At 41.5% G+C, this 21,201-nt stretch overlaps 1 protein-coding gene across 2 annotated transcripts in view; it reads left to right on the forward strand.

The window, feature by feature from the left end:
- Nucleotides 1–4,695: 4,695 nt before the first annotated feature.
- The window catches only part of LOC129834626 (leucine-rich repeat-containing G-protein coupled receptor 4-like), a 31,831-nt gene continuing 15,325 nt past the window's right edge, over nt 4,696–21,201 (forward strand). Inside the window, exons 1-3 of one of the 2 annotated variants that reach the window (XM_055899800.1) lie at nt 4,696–5,517; nt 13,313–13,384; nt 16,610–16,681. In XM_055899800.1, coding sequence (XP_055755775.1) covers nt 5,330–5,517; nt 13,313–13,384; nt 16,610–16,681 — 332 coding nt within the window. In that variant the 5' untranslated portion in view covers nt 4,696–5,329. The remainder of the gene's footprint in view (nt 5,518–13,312; nt 13,385–16,609; nt 16,682–21,201) is intronic. The other variant, XM_055899801.1, reaches the window with a different exon arrangement.

Genomic DNA, 21,201 nt, shown 5'->3' on the forward strand with positions numbered 1-21,201 from the left:
GGAGTTGTTTAATAAATGCTGATAAAACTCAAAAATCCAAAATGTACAAAATAACAAAAGTGGGTACAAAACCCGTCGCACACCAACATAATACATGCACATCACATAAAATCAAACAATCTCCGACAAGGACATGAGGGGAAACAGAGGGTTAAATAAACAACATGTAATTGAGGGGATTGGAACCAGGTGTGAAGGAAGACAAGACAAAACCAATGGAAAATGAAAAATGGATAAGTGATGGCTAGAAGGCCGGTGACGTCGACTGCCGAACACCTCCCGAACAAGGAGAGTTTAGTTTAGTTTATTAATTCGACCATTTAAAAAAACAAGCACACATAAAACTTAAAAGCCATACATGCACATGAATAAAATCATTGAGGATAACAGACAATAAAGTCTGGGACTTATTTCCATTGTGGTCCTCTTGAGACAAGATGGCTAGACAAGGGACCGACTTCGGCGGAAGTCGTGACACCCAGAGGGTAGTGAGGTCTGCACAACGCATCCCCGGGGGCAAACTACCTGCCCTCCAGGACACCTACACCACCCGATGTCACAGGAAGGCCAAAAAGATCATCAAGGACAACAACCACCTGAGCCACTGCCTGTTCACCCCGTTATCATCCAGAAGACAAAGTCAGTACAGGTGCATCAAAGCTGGGACCGAGAGACTGAAAAACAGCTTCTATCTCAAGGCCATCAGACTGTTAAACAGCCATCACTAACATTGAGTGGCTGCTGCCAACATACTGACTCAAATATCTAGCCACTTTAATAATAAAAAATGGGATGTAATACATGTATCACTAGTCACTTTAAACAATGCCACTTTATATATTGTTTACATAATCTACATTACTCATCTCATATATATATACTGTACTCAATACCATCTACTGCATCTTGACTATGCTGTTCGGCCATCGCTCATCCATATATTTATATGTACATATTCTTATTCATTCCTTTACACTTGTGCGTATAAGGTAGTTGTTGTGAAATTGTTAGAATACTTGTTAGATGTTACTGCATGGTCGGAACTAGAAGAACAAGCATTTCGCTACACTCGCATTAACATCTGCTAACCATGTGTATGTGACCAATACAATTTGATTTGATTTGTAATTTTGAAAAAAATTGTAAAATTGTCACACAAGCAACTAACAACAGAGTATGAAGGTGTATGCTCAATACAAAAAGATAACCAACTCTGCGGCTCTCCCACAAAATTGGAAGAGGCAATTACTTAAGGAAGAAATGTAAGAATTAGTCTGTCTGCCACTCATTAAAAACCATAAATGGCTTAAAATGATTAGTATAAATAAAAATTCTGTTTCACTTAAAGTCAAAAGGTTTGACAGCTATGCCGCATATAATTCCAGTCAGTTGGGAACAGATCTTTGATGTCCTAATAACTTGGCATTGGGTCTATGAACTAAAATATAAATCAACAATTGACACATCAATCTGTTCATTTCAATTTAAGTTATTATATAAAACACTTGCTACAAAAAGAATGTTCAATATATAGGGCGTTGAACAGTCAGCCCTTTGCAGACTGCCACAAGCAAACAGAATCAATAGAATATATTTTCTGGTACTGTCCATCTGTGGCTCACTTTTGGAGTCAGGTCCAGGAATGGTTGTTATGTCATAATATCAGAGTTCAGATGGATCTGCAAACTGTATTGTTCGGGGATCTGAAAAAACACAATCAATCAATGGGAAATATCATTATACTTTTGGGTAAAATATTTATCTTTAGGGCAATATCGGTAGAAATGTTACAAATAGGGAGGTTCAAGACCCCCGTAAAATACTACAGTAAAACAGAGGGATGTATTGCAAAAGAAAATAGCAAAATGGTATTATACTGGGAAAGATGGGTTAATCTGTGTACATCGGAGGGTTGGAATTAAGATAAGAATGGATGGTGGATTGTCCACTATGGGTGGAAATCCAGCACTTGCAGAAAAAGGAAATTAGGAATATATGCATAATTAGTTAACTACATGTACTGTATACAGGATATGAGTGAAAATCACTGTACGTAGCAGTAGAGGATGTATTGTTAGCTTACTCCAATCAAGGGAGGGGTGGTAGTGATGGGGGGGAATAAACAAATAAGGGGTATTACAAATGATGCAAACAATTCACTTGATAAAACCCTAAATCTATCTGGAATATTAAAGCTGACCCCCCCCCCCCCCCCCCCCCCTAATCTTCAAATTTATGTCAAACTCTATAAAGGTTGTATAAAAGGTGACATAACAGGACCATATGTAGGGTGCATTGGTAAATGTGACATAATCTAATATTGTATTACATACTCCATTTAACATCAAGGGATCCAAAACTTGTAAAATGTGTCATTTAAAAACAGATTTGTAACCTCTGCCCATTATGTACGTCCATCAATGCTTTGATAAACCTGCTATGTTACATAGATATTTGCTTTGTTAATGTGCTTCTGCTTGGACAATTTCCTTCTCAAACAATCTATCATAACATGTGCCTTTGCACCTTTCACTTGCAAAATTATGCAAATGTATTTACATGAAAACTGACAACCTTGCAGGATCTTCCTCTCCATCCGAACTAACTTGGCCGCTGTTGCGTTCACACACAGTGGGGGAATGTATGTTGTATGTTATAAGTATGTCACCATCATGTGCACTACTAACAGTTAGAACTTATTGGATGACATTGTTGTGACTGTCATTTTGGTGCTTGAAAAATGTATGGCTTTTTGAAGCACTACATTAACCGACTCCACAATGACATGACTCTTTGATGTAAGAGAAACTTCAATTGAAAAGACAGAGTTCTTAATATTTTGTTGAGCAACATATTGATCAAACAGGTATTCTAAAAATGTCTCTGTTGTATTTAAAGAGCACTGATTATCATATGGGTATGACAAAAACTGTGTTATGAGTAATGTACAAGAAAAGATGAATACTCTCTGTTCAAAGTTCTTGACAACGAATGCTCTGAGCTCTGTGATGTTATTCATGTTGTTGTCACTGTGGACCCAAACGTCAAGCGTCATGAGCGGATCAGTATTTCTCTCAGGTATGAAACAGAACACTGCCCTGATTCAATGATGCTCAGAGCGTGATGTGTACCCCTGTGTCTCTTTCAAAGCTGGTATTGCCGATGGTAGCATCCTTTAGAAGTTTCCTTCTTCGCTGGCTGCTTAGTTCGGAGAGATGGTTGGTTCTACAACATTTATCAATGATATCATACACTATTCACTTCAATATCATACACTATCCGTATATTTGTATGTTGAACAGGCTGAATGGCGCCTTGGACAGCACATTCTGTAGGTCTGCATGCCTCTGGGGAGCTCGCACTGGTCACCTCTGTGGCAGAGGCTTTGACACAAGTTACAGAGGATTGCCTGCCCAACCACAGAGAAGAGCAACACTTGGAGGAGGGAGCAGTGGACAAGTAACAAAGTACCTTGCCCGCCACCCTTTTGGTGAAAATAGAGTCCTATTTAGTGTAACAGTATAAACTTTACGTCGTCCCCTCGCCCCGACCCGGGCGCGAACAAGGGACCTTCTGCACACATCAGCAACTGACACCCACGAAGCGTCGTTACCCATCGCTCCACAAAAGCCATGGCCCTTGCAGAGCAAGGGGCAACCCTACTTAAAGTCTCAGAGCAAGTGACGTAACTGATTGAAATGCTACTAGCGCGTACCCGCTAACTAGCTAGCCATTTCACATCCGTTACACTCACCCCCCTTTCAACCTCCTCCCTTTCCGCAGCAACCAGTGATCCGGGTCAACAGCATCAATGTAACAGTATAAACTTTACGTCGTCCCCTCGCCCCAACCCGGGCGCGAACCAGCAACTGACACCCACGAAGCGTCGTTACCCATCGCTCCACAAAAGCCGCGGCCTTTGCAAGGGGCAACCCTACTTAAAGTCTCAGAGCAAGTGACGTAACTGATTGAAATGCTACTAGCGCGTACCCGCTAACTAGCTAGCCATTTCACATCCGTTACATTAGCACAGCGACTCTTAAACCATTGAGAGAGAAGTGTTTACTCTACTGGCTGTATTGTTGTCACACTTTCACATTCCCCCTTGTTGGAGGCAGGAGTCAAGCAGAAATCCTGAGTGGTGCAGCAGTCTAAGGCACTGCATCGCAGTGCTAGAGGCATCACTACAGACCCGGGTTTGATCCCGGGCTGTATCACAACCAGACGTGATCGGGAGTCCCATAGGGCGGCGCACAGTTGGCCCAGCGTCGTCCGGGTTAGAGGAGGGTTTGGCCGGGGTAGGCCGTCATTGTAAATAAGAATTTGCTCTTAGACAAACAGTTTGTTTGTTACACTTTATTTTAGGCCTACAGTATTATTGGTAGAAATCATATGGTAAAATGATAATAACCTGACAATTAGGTCTATCTAATAATAACAACTACATTTCAGTCAGTTGGAATACATTAAAATAAGAATGGTAAGCCTACCATTATATCAGATATTGACCAATTACTACCAAAGGACTAAACTGAGATGGTACCACACTCAAAGAAAGGACTGAGGTGTAAATTAATTGATCATTTAAATTAATTGTTACACAATTACAAACTCATCAATTGCAGTATGTTGCTTACTAAATCAAAACTGTGAAGTTGTGAAATCATTAATATGTAGGTCAGTATTAACATACTGTATTCAGCAGATCGTGTGGCAGGTTGTCCGGCAGGGCGCTTACCGAGTGAGCAAGAAAAAGCGGGCTGCTGGTGGCAGGGAGCAAAGGAAGGAAACGTGAGGAATGGCTGAAAGCTGACTGTGTTTTTCTACAGGAAACAAATCAGGAGAGGGAAACGATAGCTAAAATAAGTCACCAAGTGTTTCCCATTTCGGTTGGAGAATTGTATTGAGGCTTCTTATTTTGTCCACGTACGGATCCGTCTGGTTTGCTGATTTAATGGGACAACGAAAACGGAAAAAAAAGCAAAAGGTGTCGATTTTGTCGTCTGTGTGGACGGGTGATACTTATTTTTATGGGACCAACACTCCACACGGGATGAATATGAGGACACTTAGTGCAAGGTAAACCGCATTGTTTGAGTAAAGAACATGTCCCAGACTTGACAGGGGTAGTTTAAGGATATATGTTTGGTGGGACTGATGCATTAACATTTTATATCCTTGAAGTGGTCGACTACCTATAAATAAATAATACGTGTTCAAGCTTCTTGGACAAGCCATCACAACAGAGCAGTCACACGAAAAGTAGCCTACATGTCCTTATAAGAGAAACACGTAAAGCCATTTTGCTCAGTCTGAACAGAAGAAAAACATGCGCGTGTTTGTCATCTGGATATTTTTGCGGTTGTTTTCACTACGGGATGGTGCAGCTGGTCAAGGACAATCCACTCCGGCTATTTGTTCGTCCTCGTGCCGCTGCGACGAGGACGGAGGCGCCGATTGCTCTGGGAAAGGTCTGACCACAGTCCCGACTGGTCTAAGCGCCTTCACCTATTATCTGTAAGTATCAACACATTTTGAAACTGTGTAATAAAACACGATTAAACCTATAATCAATATCTCTCCCTAGTTAGGACGTGTTTTTAACGGTAAGGTCGGCCACTACTTACTCGTCAGTACTGGAGCAAACTTTTGCACAATGGCTGTCAATGAAGCAAAATAATCGAGTGCGTTTTTACAACTTTGGGCTGTGGATCAGTTATTCAACTGACAACAAACACATTATTGTGGTTGGTATGAGAGAGCAAACACAAAGAATGAAGAACAGCCAGATGAAAAGTAGGCCTTAAAATTGAAGGTTGGTACAGTATATACATTATAGGCTAGGCATTTTTTTTAATGCAATGGGTGCCAAATGGTTCATGCTGGTCCAAACTCATTCACTTGCTGACCTTTCCTTGATATGGCCCCTCTTATACCGTAGTATTTTACTCTACTGAAAAGCATACAAGCTATAGCATATTCCTTGGCCTGGGACCTGGACTTTCACTTTCTTAGACTACAGCCATGATCTTTTACACTTATATTCAGGGACATGTGGAATAGTAGCCCATCATCCATGTAAAGCAAGAAGGTCTTAATTTGCTGATTCTTCGGCCTGTCTTGGCTCTGTCTGACTCCTTGTTGAGATGTGCAGGAATAGAACTATGAAGACATTTTGTGCCTACTGCTGTGAGAAGGCTGAGGTTTGATCCAGCACAGGCATTGACAGAGGGAACCTCATGATGCGTTGGTGTAATCCTTTTCTTTTGGTCTTTATAAAATTGGAGATCAGACATTAACAGATCACAGAAATACCTGCCTGAGACTGTTTATGCTGCTCCACTCACCAACTCACATCATGGCAGAGAAAGTCCCAGGTCACTTTAGGTGTATGCCTATCCCTAAAAGACAACACTTTGGACACACTTACCCATCTCAGAGACAGTTGTTGTGGTTGGTTTTCTGATATTTGCATTGCATATCCTTTTACAAAGTGATGCAGGAAAACCTTTCAAATTCATCTTACAGGGATACCCAGAATTCACCCCAGAATTTGTCAGTTCGGTAACACTTTACTGTAATAATAAAGTCTTATTTACTTTCCTTTCCAAGTTTCCTAAATTTCAATATTGTGGCTCAAGCAACTTATCAACATGGGGAAAATTAGCAATGTAAAATTATTTGTAGACTATATTTTTAACAAAATAAAATGTTCTGAATCTTGGTCAGGAACCGCCGAAAGGAAAAAGCTGTTGTGATCAACACAAGATAACAACTAAACCAAAAGCCCTATGACATGGGTATTTTAGTTAGCCTATAGTTGAATTTAAGGAATGGTCATTGTTTCTTTTCTGTATTCCCTGTGATTCCGCCATCATATCTGTCTTTGTCTCTGTACCAAGAAAAGCTAGAGAGGAAGAGCATGACTGAGGAGAAACTGAGACTGGGTCTACATAGTTAATACATTTCTGGTTAACTAGCCTTAAAGGTTTCACAATGTCTTAGTTAATGATTAACAGAGCAGCCGCCCAAGAGCGTCAAAGGGTCTATGTGTTATTTATTGAAGGTGGACCAAGGAAATGTGCTTCCTAATGTGGAAAAGAAGGAAGGATCTGACCTTGAGAAGACTACCCTCTGGGCACACACTGGTTGATCCAAAGTTATTTCCATGTCGTTTTAACGAAATTACGTTGAACCAACGTGAAATAGATGTTGGATTGACGTTTATTGATACAGAACAGTTTCAAATCCAAGACTGAATGAGACATTTAAATATATACAATATCACCATCACCTTTATTTACATAACATAAAAGCTGAGGGGTTGGTTTCCACCTAGGTACCTGAACATTACACCACATGGACTGTAAGTACATTTTATTGACTTCTTGAGTTCATTAATATCCAGCAGAATTGTAGAAATACACACGCTCTAGAGTTGACCCAATAAACTGCCAGTGTTGTTTTGTGTCAGGTAAAATGAAAAGAAACAGTGGTATTTACCAATGTGTCAATTAAGACACAGTGTAGTGTATGCTGTTATCAAACATCATGATCTTTTCAGACTTGCATGTAAGTTACCAGCATATCCCCAAATATTGTATTACAATTGTGATGTCTACTTATTACAATTGGAAGTGTAGGCTTGAAGGCTTCTTGTGCACCTACACTGAGCAAGGGTTAACCAAATGTTTTGTGACAGCTTTTTAGCTCATAACTACGTGATATATTCAGTTCAAGCCCTCAGAGTATTTGACGGGTTGCCTTAGAGCAATTCCACGCTAACAGAGTGATTTTTCACTTTAAAATGTATGTCAAACAAAAACCAATTATTGCAAACAAATGATACAACTCTATGCACAGGGACTACTTTCCTCTGACAATTCTTCAAGTAAATGTGTTTTTGTAAAATGTTCAGTGGAAATTGTTAAAAGTGGTCAATCATTGATTTTTGTTTGAAATACATTTTAAAGTAAAAGTATTTGTCTGTTACTGTTGAATTGACCCTTAGTGCAGCTGTCTCTCTTTCTGTTTCTCTCTCTTTGTATTTCTCTCTCTCCCTCTCTCCATTCAATGTCTCTTCTCGGTCTCTTAAACTCCCCTTCTTTCCATTCCTTCTGTGTTTTGGTGAGTAGAGAGGTCAGGGGTCATGATGGATTAGTGCGACACATCACAGCTGTAGAAAAACTTTTTTGTCAGTGTTAATTCACAGGGATGCTGTGCTGAGCTGGTAATGCTCCTTACCGGAAGTGAGCTAATGTTTGTTTAAAGAACTAAACAAAATATTCACCTCCATAATGTTAATTTAATCACATTTAGCGCTTATCAAAAGTGGAATTACATCCTTAGTACTCTTCTAGAAATATATTTTGGTAACACTTCACATTAAGTTGCTTGTTTGCTGGCACACTGATCTATTAATTGGGGTACACATTATCTGCTGTGACGTTTAGTGGAAATTATAAGCTTTTTTGCTCAAACAGCAGAAACACGGGGATCAGCAAGACAGGCAAATAGTGAAGGGCTTGATAAATTGAGTAATGGAAAATTACTGAAGGGAGAGATTAATGAACAGAAAGAGACAGTGAAATTGACACACACACACACACACACACACACAAAGAGATAACGACAGAAGCAGACAGGTCCAGCAGTCTTACAAGAGACACATTGCAGGCCCTGCTGTCCCCAGAGGTGGGAGAATGGTTTCCCAGAAGGTTGGCTTTGTTTGTGATTTTCCTCCTGCTGTGATTCCATCCAGTACAATCTGCCACCCCATGAATGTACTGAAACTGTTGGACATAGAAGCTGAGAGGAGAATGGAGGGCAGCAGTTCTGTTATGAAGAGAACCTAACAGAAATAGGAGCACAAACATTAACTTCATATTTTGAAAGTCAGGCCTTGGAATTCTGGAATGTCCTCTTAAATTGGAATAGTTTCAGACAGAGGTATGACTAGACCTGCTCTTGTCCTGCATTTGTAGTTATTTAGAGAGCGATACTTCAAGTTTTTATTTCATGTGTGGTCATTCTTCAAAATTAGTAACCCATATACTTAGTCACAAAATAATATACAGTACTGTACATTGCCACTTTCATTGGCAATATCCTACAATACTTTAACATTTATGCATCTGTTGATTTAAATAATCTTACGGAATTCGACACAGATGGGAATTGGCCTGTGCCCTTTGTTTTATCAGTCCATAAATCCAAGTGTTGGGTTGTCACCAGCCAGCAGCCCAGGGGAAGGTTGGAGAGGTGGGCTGGGGGGTGGAGCTGCCTGCAGCATGTTGGTGTGTACATTGTTTTTTTATTGGCAGCTGAAAATGAGACTCTCCTGCCTGAGGATAACAGGTGGGGAGAAAGAGAAATAAGATCTGGAACCCCCCTCACCCTGTACACCAATTTCCCCTCTGACAGTGCATGCCTGCTGCATCTCTGCTAGATACGAGTGACAAAATAACATCTCAGTCTCTTGAGGGCTTGGTGACTGTGTGTGCACTCTTGCTCTCATGTGTGCGTGCGGGGGGCATGAGGGTTTGGGATAGGAGGGGGTCACTTCTCACATCTCATCTCAATTGAAGTCCTTTCATAGTGTGAACAAGCACAAGTTGAGGGGATAGGGGGACTAATGCCCTCTCACTCACTGGTCCAGCTAGCTCACTCGCCATTGGTGCCCTCTATCCATCTTAAGCTGAATGATACTTTTGTTCATGGTCAGCAGAGGTGAAAGGAGCCAGTCACTGGTTCCCGCTCCCAAACAGGATGACTGCAAGATGGTTGAATGTTTACCCCCCCCCCCCCCCCTTTTGCTCTGTCTCTTTCTCTCTCTCCCTTATATACAACTCTCACTCCTTTTTTTAACTTCTAATCACTTACTCATCTTCACAATTTTTATCCTCTTTTTCCATAGTCCTCTCCGACTCTCTCATCATCACATTCTCTGTCAATCTCTCTCGGTTCAATTTCAATGTTGTAAATTGGCATAAAAAGCATACATTTGAATAGCAAAATAACTAAGTTTAATCAAAGCCAACGACAACAACTCCCATACCCATATCAATCACTTCTCTCCCTCTGTCTCTCAACGTTTTAGGACTGACATGTTTGCCTTGCAGGCTGGTTGTTTGCACTCTAGCTACAGCGAATCAGTCTCCCCTTGTACCCATGTGGTAAATGCTTGACCTTCTCTGCACTCCCATGGTGGAACACTCTGCCCGTCTGTGTATACAAAGTGCCCTTGTTCCCTTCCAGCATGGCAGCCAGGGAACCTCAGCCATCTTCCTCAATTCTCACCACCTTCACCTCTTTAATCAATAAGAAACAGCCGGCTGAGAAAATAGTTACCCATTACCTGCCTTTTCCCCCACAACTCTGCTGTCAAGGGACCAGGGGGCTAAAAAGCCAAAGCATTACTGAGTTTGCTTTACTTCTGAGGTAGTCAATGGTAGCAGCAAGCAGGTGGCTGGGTTGGTGCCCGGTTTGGCTTCTCTACCTCAACGTACCGGCAGGATATTGATTTTCATTCAGATGACATTAGCCGGCTAAATAAACACTGCCAAAAGGTATTGAAGAAGTGAAGTTGTCCTCCTTTTGAAGATCACCTTGGGATTCATGGTACATCTGAACTAAGGCTATGCCTCCTTGAAGCAAGGTCCTTGCAGAGACTACATCAAATAGTTTTTACACTTGCTACCTTCAATGCCCTCCAACTCATCACCCAGAGATCTTCAAAGGACAGACATAGTAACCTTTTTCCCCAAATCTCTATCTTAGTTATCTGCCGTTGTCCTGTCTATCAATCCTTGCTGTTCTTGGCACGGTAGCTTCCCCTCCCTCTCATGGCTCCATGCCAGCCAGTGTCTGATCCGCCCACACACATACCACATATACACGCCTTGGTTTTGGAGTCGCTTTAAGTTGAATCTCTTTTTGGTCTGCCTTTGCCAAGCAGTGCAATCTTTCCATGTATATTTATCTGTCTGTAATGTGGAGCTCTGTGGTTGTTGTGTGGCTTTGCTGAGGTCCTTGTCTGGTCTGTGGACAAACACCAGTGGCTTGTGTAATTGTGAGGGGAAAGCTAACGCTGAGCTCAGGTTAAAATCATTCTGACCAAGATCCGTTTCGGATTGAAACGTTGTCAATAAATCAGTGAATTGGGGGCATAAACAGTGTGCAGGCCTTCTTTATTAGCCCAGCACCAAGTCTTTAAGGATGTGCTTATGACCACAAGCTTTTCTAAAACTATGCTCCAACCATCAGAGACTACTCAATAAGCAACTAAATAACAAGTATAATTTCTCATTTGCCAGAGACTTGAACAGGGTTGACCTCTTTTTGAACCTCTCACCATGGAAAGATTGTGGATGGATTTGAGATAATGCTGAGATAATATATTTATTCTCATCTTGCATCATAGCAGAGATGAGGAATTATTGCTTATTTTTAAATTGTTTCAAAGGTATAGATTTTGTCTTTGACATTGACCCCAAAAGTGAGTTTGGTAAGGTATCGTCTCTTTTAGCACACATTTGTTTTCTGAGTAAAGATGATCTATTTACTTGGATTGGCAGTGAATTCCCAGGGAGTTTTAAAGGTGCTCTGTTGAGACTTGACAATAGCCTCTGCTGCCTGCTCCCCATACTTTCCTCTGTTGGATGTCTTTGTCGCTGATCTCCTTTTTTTCTGTAGGGAAATCTCGCTTGAGAAGTGAAACTTTTGGCAACTCTTGCTAGAAATGTGATTCTTTCTGTTTCCCACCAAGGCTGATATGAGCCCAAAGTGACACCTTTGCATTATTTGATGTCATGTTGACATTTAATACCCTCAAAACAGTGGGCATGTAACTGTTTTGCTTCAGAAAGAGTGCTGTTTTTTCTATATGTATCACAGCTGTATTTCTATGTAGGATAGGAAGGTCATAGGCAGGTCCCCTGATGACTAAAGCAGCTGGGAGGGAGGGTGACAGCATTCACAGGCCACCCTTTCATCCTGTCCCTGTGGCTGCCTGCACTCTTGACCATGGCAGCCAACAGCCTGTGAAAGATGGTTACAGGGTGCAGGTGTAGGGGTGCTGTCAGCAAGACAGAATGTATCCAAAGGAGGGACCACCGGGAAAGCCTTCCAAATAGTGGCCACACAATGCCCCAAGGAGTGTCCGTAGGGGGGGCTAAAGAGGGGGGTGGATCAAGGTGGAAGCTCCATTGTACAGCACCTAGAAGGCAATTGGATAAGCTAGGTAACCTGGAGATGGGAAAGATAGATGGCAGGGACGATGAGGGCTTTTGTTGGGGGCCTTTGTAGTTAGAAACGTGGGGGGTGGGAGTGTGGCGGGCGATATTATCTTTTAAGTATCCAAAGTCCCACATGCACACACATGCAAGACTTTGGGGAGGCCTGGTAGTGAAATTCAAGATGGACCCTTTTTGGGGGTTCGCTTCATTAACAAAAGCAGGATGTTTTTTCAGTCCTGTTGTGCTTCAACTCTAACATCTGGTGTCTATGGGCTCCTCTTTGAAACCAATGAATGGATTCCTAATCAAGATGAGTGGTCCAAAGTTAAAAGCTACTCTCTGTTGTGGAACACAAGGGAATTGTTATGGTGTCATACCATTTTTGCAGTCTTTTTATACTATAGCCCGTGTAATTTTTATTGGAAGTTGGATGTGCACTAATCTGTAGGCTGCTTTAGGATCCTTCTAAAAGCAGTTTACAATCTTTACTAAACCTGCCTATATAACAATCTCTCATCAATTCCTAGAACCTTAGTTGGATTCGATGACAATTTTTGCCTAAGGTTACTCTCTATGTATTACATATGTAAGTCACATACTGAATTAGTCAGGTGGGGAAGAAACGTGAGTGCTGTCTGCATAGCTGTCGTGCTGCTACACGCCTGTCTTTCTCTGCAGTGAGTTGGAAACGTGAACGTCCCCTGGGCAATAGCAGGAGGGTTTCTTCAAGAGTTTAAAGTATTGCTGGGGACCTGTTTTGGCCCAAATTAATCATTATACTCCTGGGGAAGATGACAGTACCTTCCCTCTACCAATCTACAGGAAAACCAATGTAACAGTGTTGAAAGCATGCTTCGGAGCAGTTACTTACTAGTTATGCCTCCAAAAAGATTCATTTGTTACACACTACCATGGCATCAAACATTATATACTATTTCTGCAATTCTCTGTTGTGTCTTTAGGAGTATAAATCCAGCTTGATTGTTTGAGATTTGAATTGGAATCAGGGCTGTGTTCTGTTTCATACCTGAGAGAAATACTGATCCACTCATGACACTTGTTGTTTGGTTCCACAGTGACATCAGCATGAATAACATCACAGAGCTCCCGGCATTTGTCTTCAAGAACTTCCCCTATCTAGAAGAACTGTGAGTATTCATCTTTTCTAGTACATTACCCACTACAGTTTTTGTCACATGCATATGATAATCAGTGGTTTTCAACCACAACAGACCAGTTGTATTATGTGTTTGATCAACAAGTTGCTCAACGAGATATAAAGAACCCTGTAGTTTCACTTACACCAAAGAGTCATGCCATTGTAGAGTCGCCTTGTGTTTTCAGGAAGGGCAAGTTATACCATGATGGCTATCAAAAAAGTACCATGACTATAGGCTACGTAGGATTCCAGAGAACATGTATGTGAGATGCATCACATTCTTTCTTTCATTGTATTTTCTTTGAGAATTTACAGGGTGTCAACTGCATATCTCAGTTCTGGGACCCATTCAATGAGCATATCTAATCTTAGAGTGTGTTTGTCTTTTTTTTTAACTCTTGAAATACCCCTCTGTCTGGTTCAGAGCTGGAAGTAAAGATAAGATCTGTCTACCTGATATCAGGTAACATGCAACCCTGAGAATGCAAAATGACCAGCTAACATTATTCTGCTTCCAGGCCTGCTACTGTGCCCATGTTATTTTAGCCTGTCTGTGTCTATCATCTCGAACAAGTCTTTGCTCCCTTCTTTTCTGAACACTAGGTCTACTTCATCTGCTTTGTCAAAGGGCAATTTACTTTTCATCGCATTGTAAGTGGAGGAATGCCAGGCAGGAAGGAAGAAGGCAAAACAATGGTTTCCATGACAATCTGGCTGAAAACGCACCCTCGCTGCACTCCACCACTCAACATTACCTTTCAGGCAGGGACAGGGGTCTCTGCCCAGTGTCATATATACTTAGTGAAACCTGTTCTCTGGGTTCCATCCTGCTCTGGAGCTGAGCAGTAGGCTTGGGAGATACCGTATACCAGGGTATTTTTCAAAATACTGACAGTATCATTTTCAATACTGTTTTAAAAATGGGGTGCGTGCTACGCCACTGCTTTAAGAAATCCTAAGATGTGTCAAAATCAATTATATCCGGCGGAGGGCTCCAGCTACACATTTGGTTTGCTAACTTGCAAGCTGAGTAGCTAGATTTCAAGGTCAAGCTTCTTGGTTACAGCAGAGACATTCAATCCCCTCCTGGATCAGGATCCCTGTTGCCTAAATTGTTCTGTGCCCCCAAAAAACTAAACAAAAAAATAGTTTTGTTTTGTTTGAATTAGCTCCCCTTGTGTGAACTGCCGATAATACCGTATGGTACAGAAACGGTATCTCGGTATGAAAATCAGGATACCGCCCAACCCTACTCAGCAGCACTGTAGGGCCTAGCAGTTATATTCATGCTTCGGAATGCTGTTTTGTTGACAGCTGTCTAGAGTTTTTAATTTGTGTTTGTTTAGCCTTATCCTTGAAACAAATAATAAGGTTTCATTGAGTGAACTGAGCGGATGGCGTGGTGGTGTTGTGTCACTGAACCACAGCTCCAGCCCTGAGGGCTTAATGAGAGAGAGGGGGACATGCCCAGAGAGGAACATTCCCTCTCTGATAGTCACGTAACCCTCCTTCATACACACCTCCCATCCTAAACAAAGCACAGCACAGCCTAGCTACCATGCTGACCGATAAAGAGATGTAGGGGAGTCGTCCCCCTCAATTTGTGTTTCTGTGTCTCTGTACACATTTGTCTCCATGAGCGTGTGTTCCCATTCTCTTTACCTTCTGATGTTGAAGTGTATGTTGTCTACCAGTGAATTTCTTAGTGAAATATAATGGTTGTGGGAGTGGTGCTACAGAAGGGAAGGATTTAGTCTTTCCTCAACAAGGCTTAGCACATTCTTCTGCCTTCATCAAAGCCTAGGGGGACGTGTTCTGAATTTGTTGACAGAAAGGGAATGAGTGGGGAGGTTCTTCACCCTGAAACATGAAGGATGTCCTAGCAATTTGTTAGCAGGCCTGCGTGTGGTGGCTGGGCCGTAGACATGTGGGCGTTGACCAGCTCCAAGGCTGTGGACGTAAAGTTTACAGTACCATATAAATCTGGCAGACACACTAACCACATACAATTTGCACATGAATCCTACTCTGCTTTCAAACCTGAAGCTGTGTTACTTGAGTCCTAGATTAATAATAAACATTTGTCAGTAGTTGGGTTTGCAGTTGCAGCAAACTTAGTGCAAGAGAGTCAAGGAGTAGGCTTAACGTATGTGCATGAAACTGGCCCCTTTGACTACAAGTACTTCAACAGTTTATTTACTGCTGGGAAACAATGAAAATGCTGTCAAAAGGAAACAATTCAGTCAATGAATAGTTGATAAAGACACATGAGAAGCCAAATTGATTGGGTGTTTGATGGTGAAGCGTGTCCTGTGGAATCCACTGGGAGGCAATCATTTGGTTTGAGCCAGAGCCAAGTCAAGTTGAAGAGCATGTACCATTATATAACCTTCCAAATCCAGCCATGTTTCTCAACCACAACAAATATGTTATTTTAAACATATTCTGCCATTGGATCACAGTGGAAGTCTGCCACTAGCGTTTGTGTATTTAGACTAGAGACCCTGTCATATGATGCTGTCTGGTTGTTATATGATGGACCAAAAGTGTTCGACATCCCTGGAAATGTGTCCCCGAGTAGGCCCCAGTAAGGGGGTGCGTTTTTGGGGTGTATTAAGGCATGGTGGGGGGAGTTACTCAGATTCCCCATGCTCTCAGGCTCACACCCAGCAGCTATTGGCTGCAGGGGAATCTAACGCCACCCAGCTCAAATTGCAAAGGGTGATAAATCTGGTGCTAATCTCCCAGGCCAGATTTGGTGGAACTATGAGTCCCTGACAACCCGCCCCAACATGATTATTCACACTGCCAGTTCTTCCTGATACCCTGGCTGGAAGGGAAGGGGAGGTAGTCCAGACCCAGGAGGGGAAACCCAGGCCCAGTCCTAATGTGTCCACTCTCTCCCCAGAGTGTCTGGTGAAGTGACAACATGCCGTAGCACTGACACGTCTCTCTGGCACCCCAGGCGTTATGTTATGTTATGCTATGCCTGATAACACAAACTGGAGCCTGTGAGGTGTTTTCATTAGTTTTTTTGGTCGATGACTTTCAATCTTGTATGTATTAACATTTCAAAGTGAAGCTGTTAAATTGAGAGCTTTGAAAGTTGTACCAACAACATATAGATTACTATATGAATCATTGTTTAGCTTTCGATGCAATCATGAATTGATCACCATCTTTTTCTCTCTCTTCCTCTCTCTCTCTACCTCAGTCGACTGGCAGGAAATGACCTCTCATTCATCCACCCTGACGCTCTGTCTGGACTGCATCAGCTCAAAGTCCTGTAAGTGTGCCTCTCATTCGTCCTACACACACACTTACAAACAGTAAGTGCACACAGACAAACACTCGTATAATACCTGTATGTTCTGTGACTGTACATTGAGCCAAGGGTTCAAAGACCAGTACTAGTGAGTGCTCGGGCACAACCCACACAAAATCAAACACACAGACATTCACACGCACACACACCTGTAAATAAAACTGGTGAATGAAATTCAGCTGAATTAAATAAAACAGAGGTGTTCACTTCCTTCCCAACGAGCAGTGGCCATGTGACGTGTGTGAAGAGGCAGGAAACCAGAGGGCCTGTTCCCCTGGGCCCTAGCCTGCTTTGACGACAGAGACTACTGATAGTAGAGAGGAAGGGAGATAGTCACCATAACCACATCTGTGTCCAGAAGATACTAGGATCCACAGACAGATACTAACGCTCATCACTACATGGTCAAGTACTCACATCCCACAAAAAAATTACTACAGTTTACTGTAGAATACTACAATACTTACTATAGTATACTGTAGTATACTGTAGAATACTATACTACACACTGTAGTATCTTTTGATCATGTGTAGTACTAGTAGTATATGTTGTAGTATACTGTTGAATACTATAGTATATACTACAGTAAATACTGCTGAAATGTCACTAGTAAATACTGACGAAATGTCAGTCCTCAAACTTTTTTTTCTATATTAAATATTACAGTATTTAATTTGCATATACCCTGCCCATTCCACTCCCCATATCCCAATTTGTGCCACCTGTAAGTGAGAAAAATACATGCCAAGGATAGACCATATACACTGAGTTGACAACACATTTCTGTGACATAGACTGACCAGGTAAATCCAGGTAAAAGCTATGGCCCCTTATAGATGTCACTTGTTAAATCCACTTCAATCAGTGTAGATAAAGTGGAGAGTAGACAGGTTAAAGAATTTTAAGCCTCGAGACATGGATTGTGTATGTGTGCTAATCAGAGGGTGAATGGCCAAGACAAAATATGTAAGGGAATTTTGAACTAGTTATGGTAGTAGGGGCCAGGAGCACCGGCTTGGGTGTGTCAAGAACTGCAATGTTGCTGGGTTTTTCACGGTCAACAGTTTTTCCAGTGTATATCAAGAATGGTCCACCACTCGAAGGACATCCAGCCAACTTGACACAACTGTGAGACGCATTGGAGTCAGCATCCCTGTGGAACACTTTTGACACCTTGTAGAGTCCATGCCTCGAGTCTGTTCTGAGGGCAAAAGGGGGTGCAACTCAATATTAAGAAGGTGTTTGTAATGCTTTGTGTATTATGTTCCCTATGGTTATAGAAAAGAGCAGAAGCTCTGAACATTCCGCTCAGACCCCAGTCCTACCTACCTACAGGTTATGGCAAATTTGCTCTTTTAGTATTTGTCCAGTATGTTTTGTCAAAGAGAGAGTAAATACTACAGTAATGACCGCAAAAACACTACAGCAATTACTATAGTATAAACTACTGTTTTTTACTACAGTATTTATACTACAGTAAACCGTAAATACTACAGTATTCAATGTAGTGTTTTTGCAGGCTTCAGACTAGAGGTCGACCGATTATGATTTTTCAACTCCGATACCGATTATTGGAGGACAAAAAAAAGCCGATACCGATTAATCGGCCGATTTTATATAAAAATATATATATATATGAATTTCATACACACACACACATCTTTGTAATAATGACAATTGCAACAATACTGAATGAACAATGAACACTTTTATTTTAACTTAATATAATACACACACACACACACACACACACACACAGCTCTGAAGTGACAATGATACTGAAGAGTCTGCTTAGGAGACAAATACTCTCAACTGTTTGACTAAAAATAGAGTTTAAGTTACCTGTAATGAATGTTGAAAACAAAAACTGTCATTTCTATATGCAGGAAATCCTATTTTAATAATGGGTATGGTAAGAATTGACGACCAAAGTGTGAGTCATAATTCCCATGACACCTTCTAGCAAAATCTGAAAAGCGGTTCCTTCATTTATTACGTAGGATATTTTTAGATTCACTTAAAATAAGGTCTGTGTTTCGTGTAGGCTTACACCACCGTGCCAATTTTATAACTGTGTAGATATCCATAGGACAAGGTAACTCTGATCAATATTGGCTAAATATAAGCGAAGATAAAAACATTTGTAGAGTGGATTTATGAAAATATGTTGACAAACGTTACCTTATCCTAGTGAGATTTACATGGGTATCAAAACGTCGAGGCGGTTTAAGCCTGCACGAAACACAGACCTTATTTGAAGTAGATCAAGACATTCTCTATGGAAGACATGAACGGTAAAATAACGAAGGAACCCCTTTCAAGTTCAGCCACAAGTTATTACAGGAATTATAACGCGTCGACTATTTCTCTCTAAACCATATACCTTTGACTAATCCGGAAACTATCACCTCGAAAACAAAACATTTATTCCGTTCCGTATTTTTATCTAACGGGTGGCATCCATGAGTCTAAATATTCCTGTTACATTGCACAACCTTCAATGTTATGTCATAATTACGTAAAATTCTGGCAAATTAGTTCGCAAAGAGCCAGGCGGCCCAAACTGTTGCATATACCCGGACTCTGCGTGCAATGAACGCAAGAGAAATGACACAATTTCACCTGGTTAATATTGCCTGCTAACCTGGATTTATTTTAGCTAAATATGCAGGTTTAAAAATATATACTTGTGTATTGATTTTAAGAAAGGCATTGATGTTTATGGTTAAGTACACATTGGAGCAATGACAGTCATTGATTGATTGTTTTTTATAAGATAAGTTTAATGCTAGCTAGCAATTTACCTTAGCTTACTGCAGGCTCCTCGTGGAGTGCATTGTAATCAGTGTTAGAGCATTGGACTAGTTAACTGTGAGGTTGCAAGATTGGATCCCCTGAGCTGACAATGTTAAAAATCTGTTGTTCTGCCTCGTTCCTAGTCTGTCATTGAAAATAAGAATGTGTTCTTAACTGACTTGCCTAGTTAAATAAAGATTAAATAAAGGTGTAAAAAAAAAAAAAAAAAAAACGGCGCCCATAAATACCGATTTCCGATTGTTATGAAAACTTGAAATCGGCCCCGGTTAATCGGTCGACCTCTACTTCAGACTGCAAAAACAATACAGTAGGTAAGTCTGCAAAAACACTACAGTGAGTGAATACTATACTATTCCTACCATAGTATACACTAGTATTTTTTCATATGGGATATGCATGCAGACACAAACGTGTGTGCTCAGAGACACACACATCCTCCCCACAGTCAAGTATACTGTAATGCATTCTGTACAGTCTAGTTCACCCCGAACCCATACACAAGCGTATGAAACAAAGCCTGAGGTGTTAGTTAGTCAATGATTTTGACCCTTTGTAGACATAAGAGGTTGAGAGGCTGTAACACTGTAATCCTTTTGTGTTCATTTTACATTACATTTTAGTCAATTAGCAGACGCTCTTATCTAGAGCGACTTACAGTAGTGAGTGCATACATTTTCATACTGTGTTCACACTTTAACTCAATACAGAGCTGATATTCTCATACGCACCACATGACTGCTGGTTGCATCACTAGCCATCTACCACCTGGTTACTCAACCCTGCACGTTAAACGCTGCTGCCCTATATAAATAGACATTGAATCACTGGTCACTTTAATAATTGAACACTAGTCACTTTAATAATGTTTACATACTGCTTTACTCATTTCATATGTATATACTGTATTCTATTCTACTGTATTTTAGTCAATGCCACTCTGACATTACTCGTCCTAATGTTTTTTTTTTCTTTTTCTTCTTCCTAAATTTTTACCCCCTTTTCTCCCCAATTTTTCGTGTTATCCAATCGCTAGTAATTACTATCTTGTCTCATCGCTACAACTCCCGTACGGGCTCGGGAGAGACGAAGGTCGAAAGCCATGCGTCCTCCGAAGCACAACCCAACCAAGCCGCACTGCTTCTTAACACAGCGCGCCTCCAACCCGGAAGCCAGCCGCACTAATGTGTCGGAGGAAACACCGTGCACCCGCCCCCCTTGGTTAGCGCGCTCTGCGCCCGGCCCGCCACAGGAGTCGCTGGAGCGCGATGAGACAAGGATATTCCTACCGGCCAAACCCTCCCTAACCCGGACGACGCTAGGCCAATTGTGCGTCGCCCCACGGACCTCCCGGTCGCGGCCGGCTGCGACAGAGCCTGGGCGCGAACCCAGAGAATCTGGTGGCACAGCTAGCGCTGCGATGCAGTGCCCTAGACCACAGCGCCACCCGGGAGGCCCTACTCGTCCTAATGTTAATATATTTCTTAAATCCATTCTTTTACTTTCAGATCTGTGTATTGTTGTGAATTGTTAGATATTACTGCGCTGTTGCCGCTAGGAACACAAGCATTTTGCTACAACCGCAATAACATCTGCTAAATATATGTATGTGACCAATGAAATTTGATTTGATTTGGTTGTACAGAAATTGTAATGAGGAGGCATG

Source organism: Salvelinus fontinalis, chromosome 35, assembly GCF_029448725.1.
Source record: "Salvelinus fontinalis isolate EN_2023a chromosome 35, ASM2944872v1, whole genome shotgun sequence".
NCBI lineage: Eukaryota > Metazoa > Chordata > Actinopteri > Salmoniformes > Salmonidae > Salvelinus > Salvelinus fontinalis.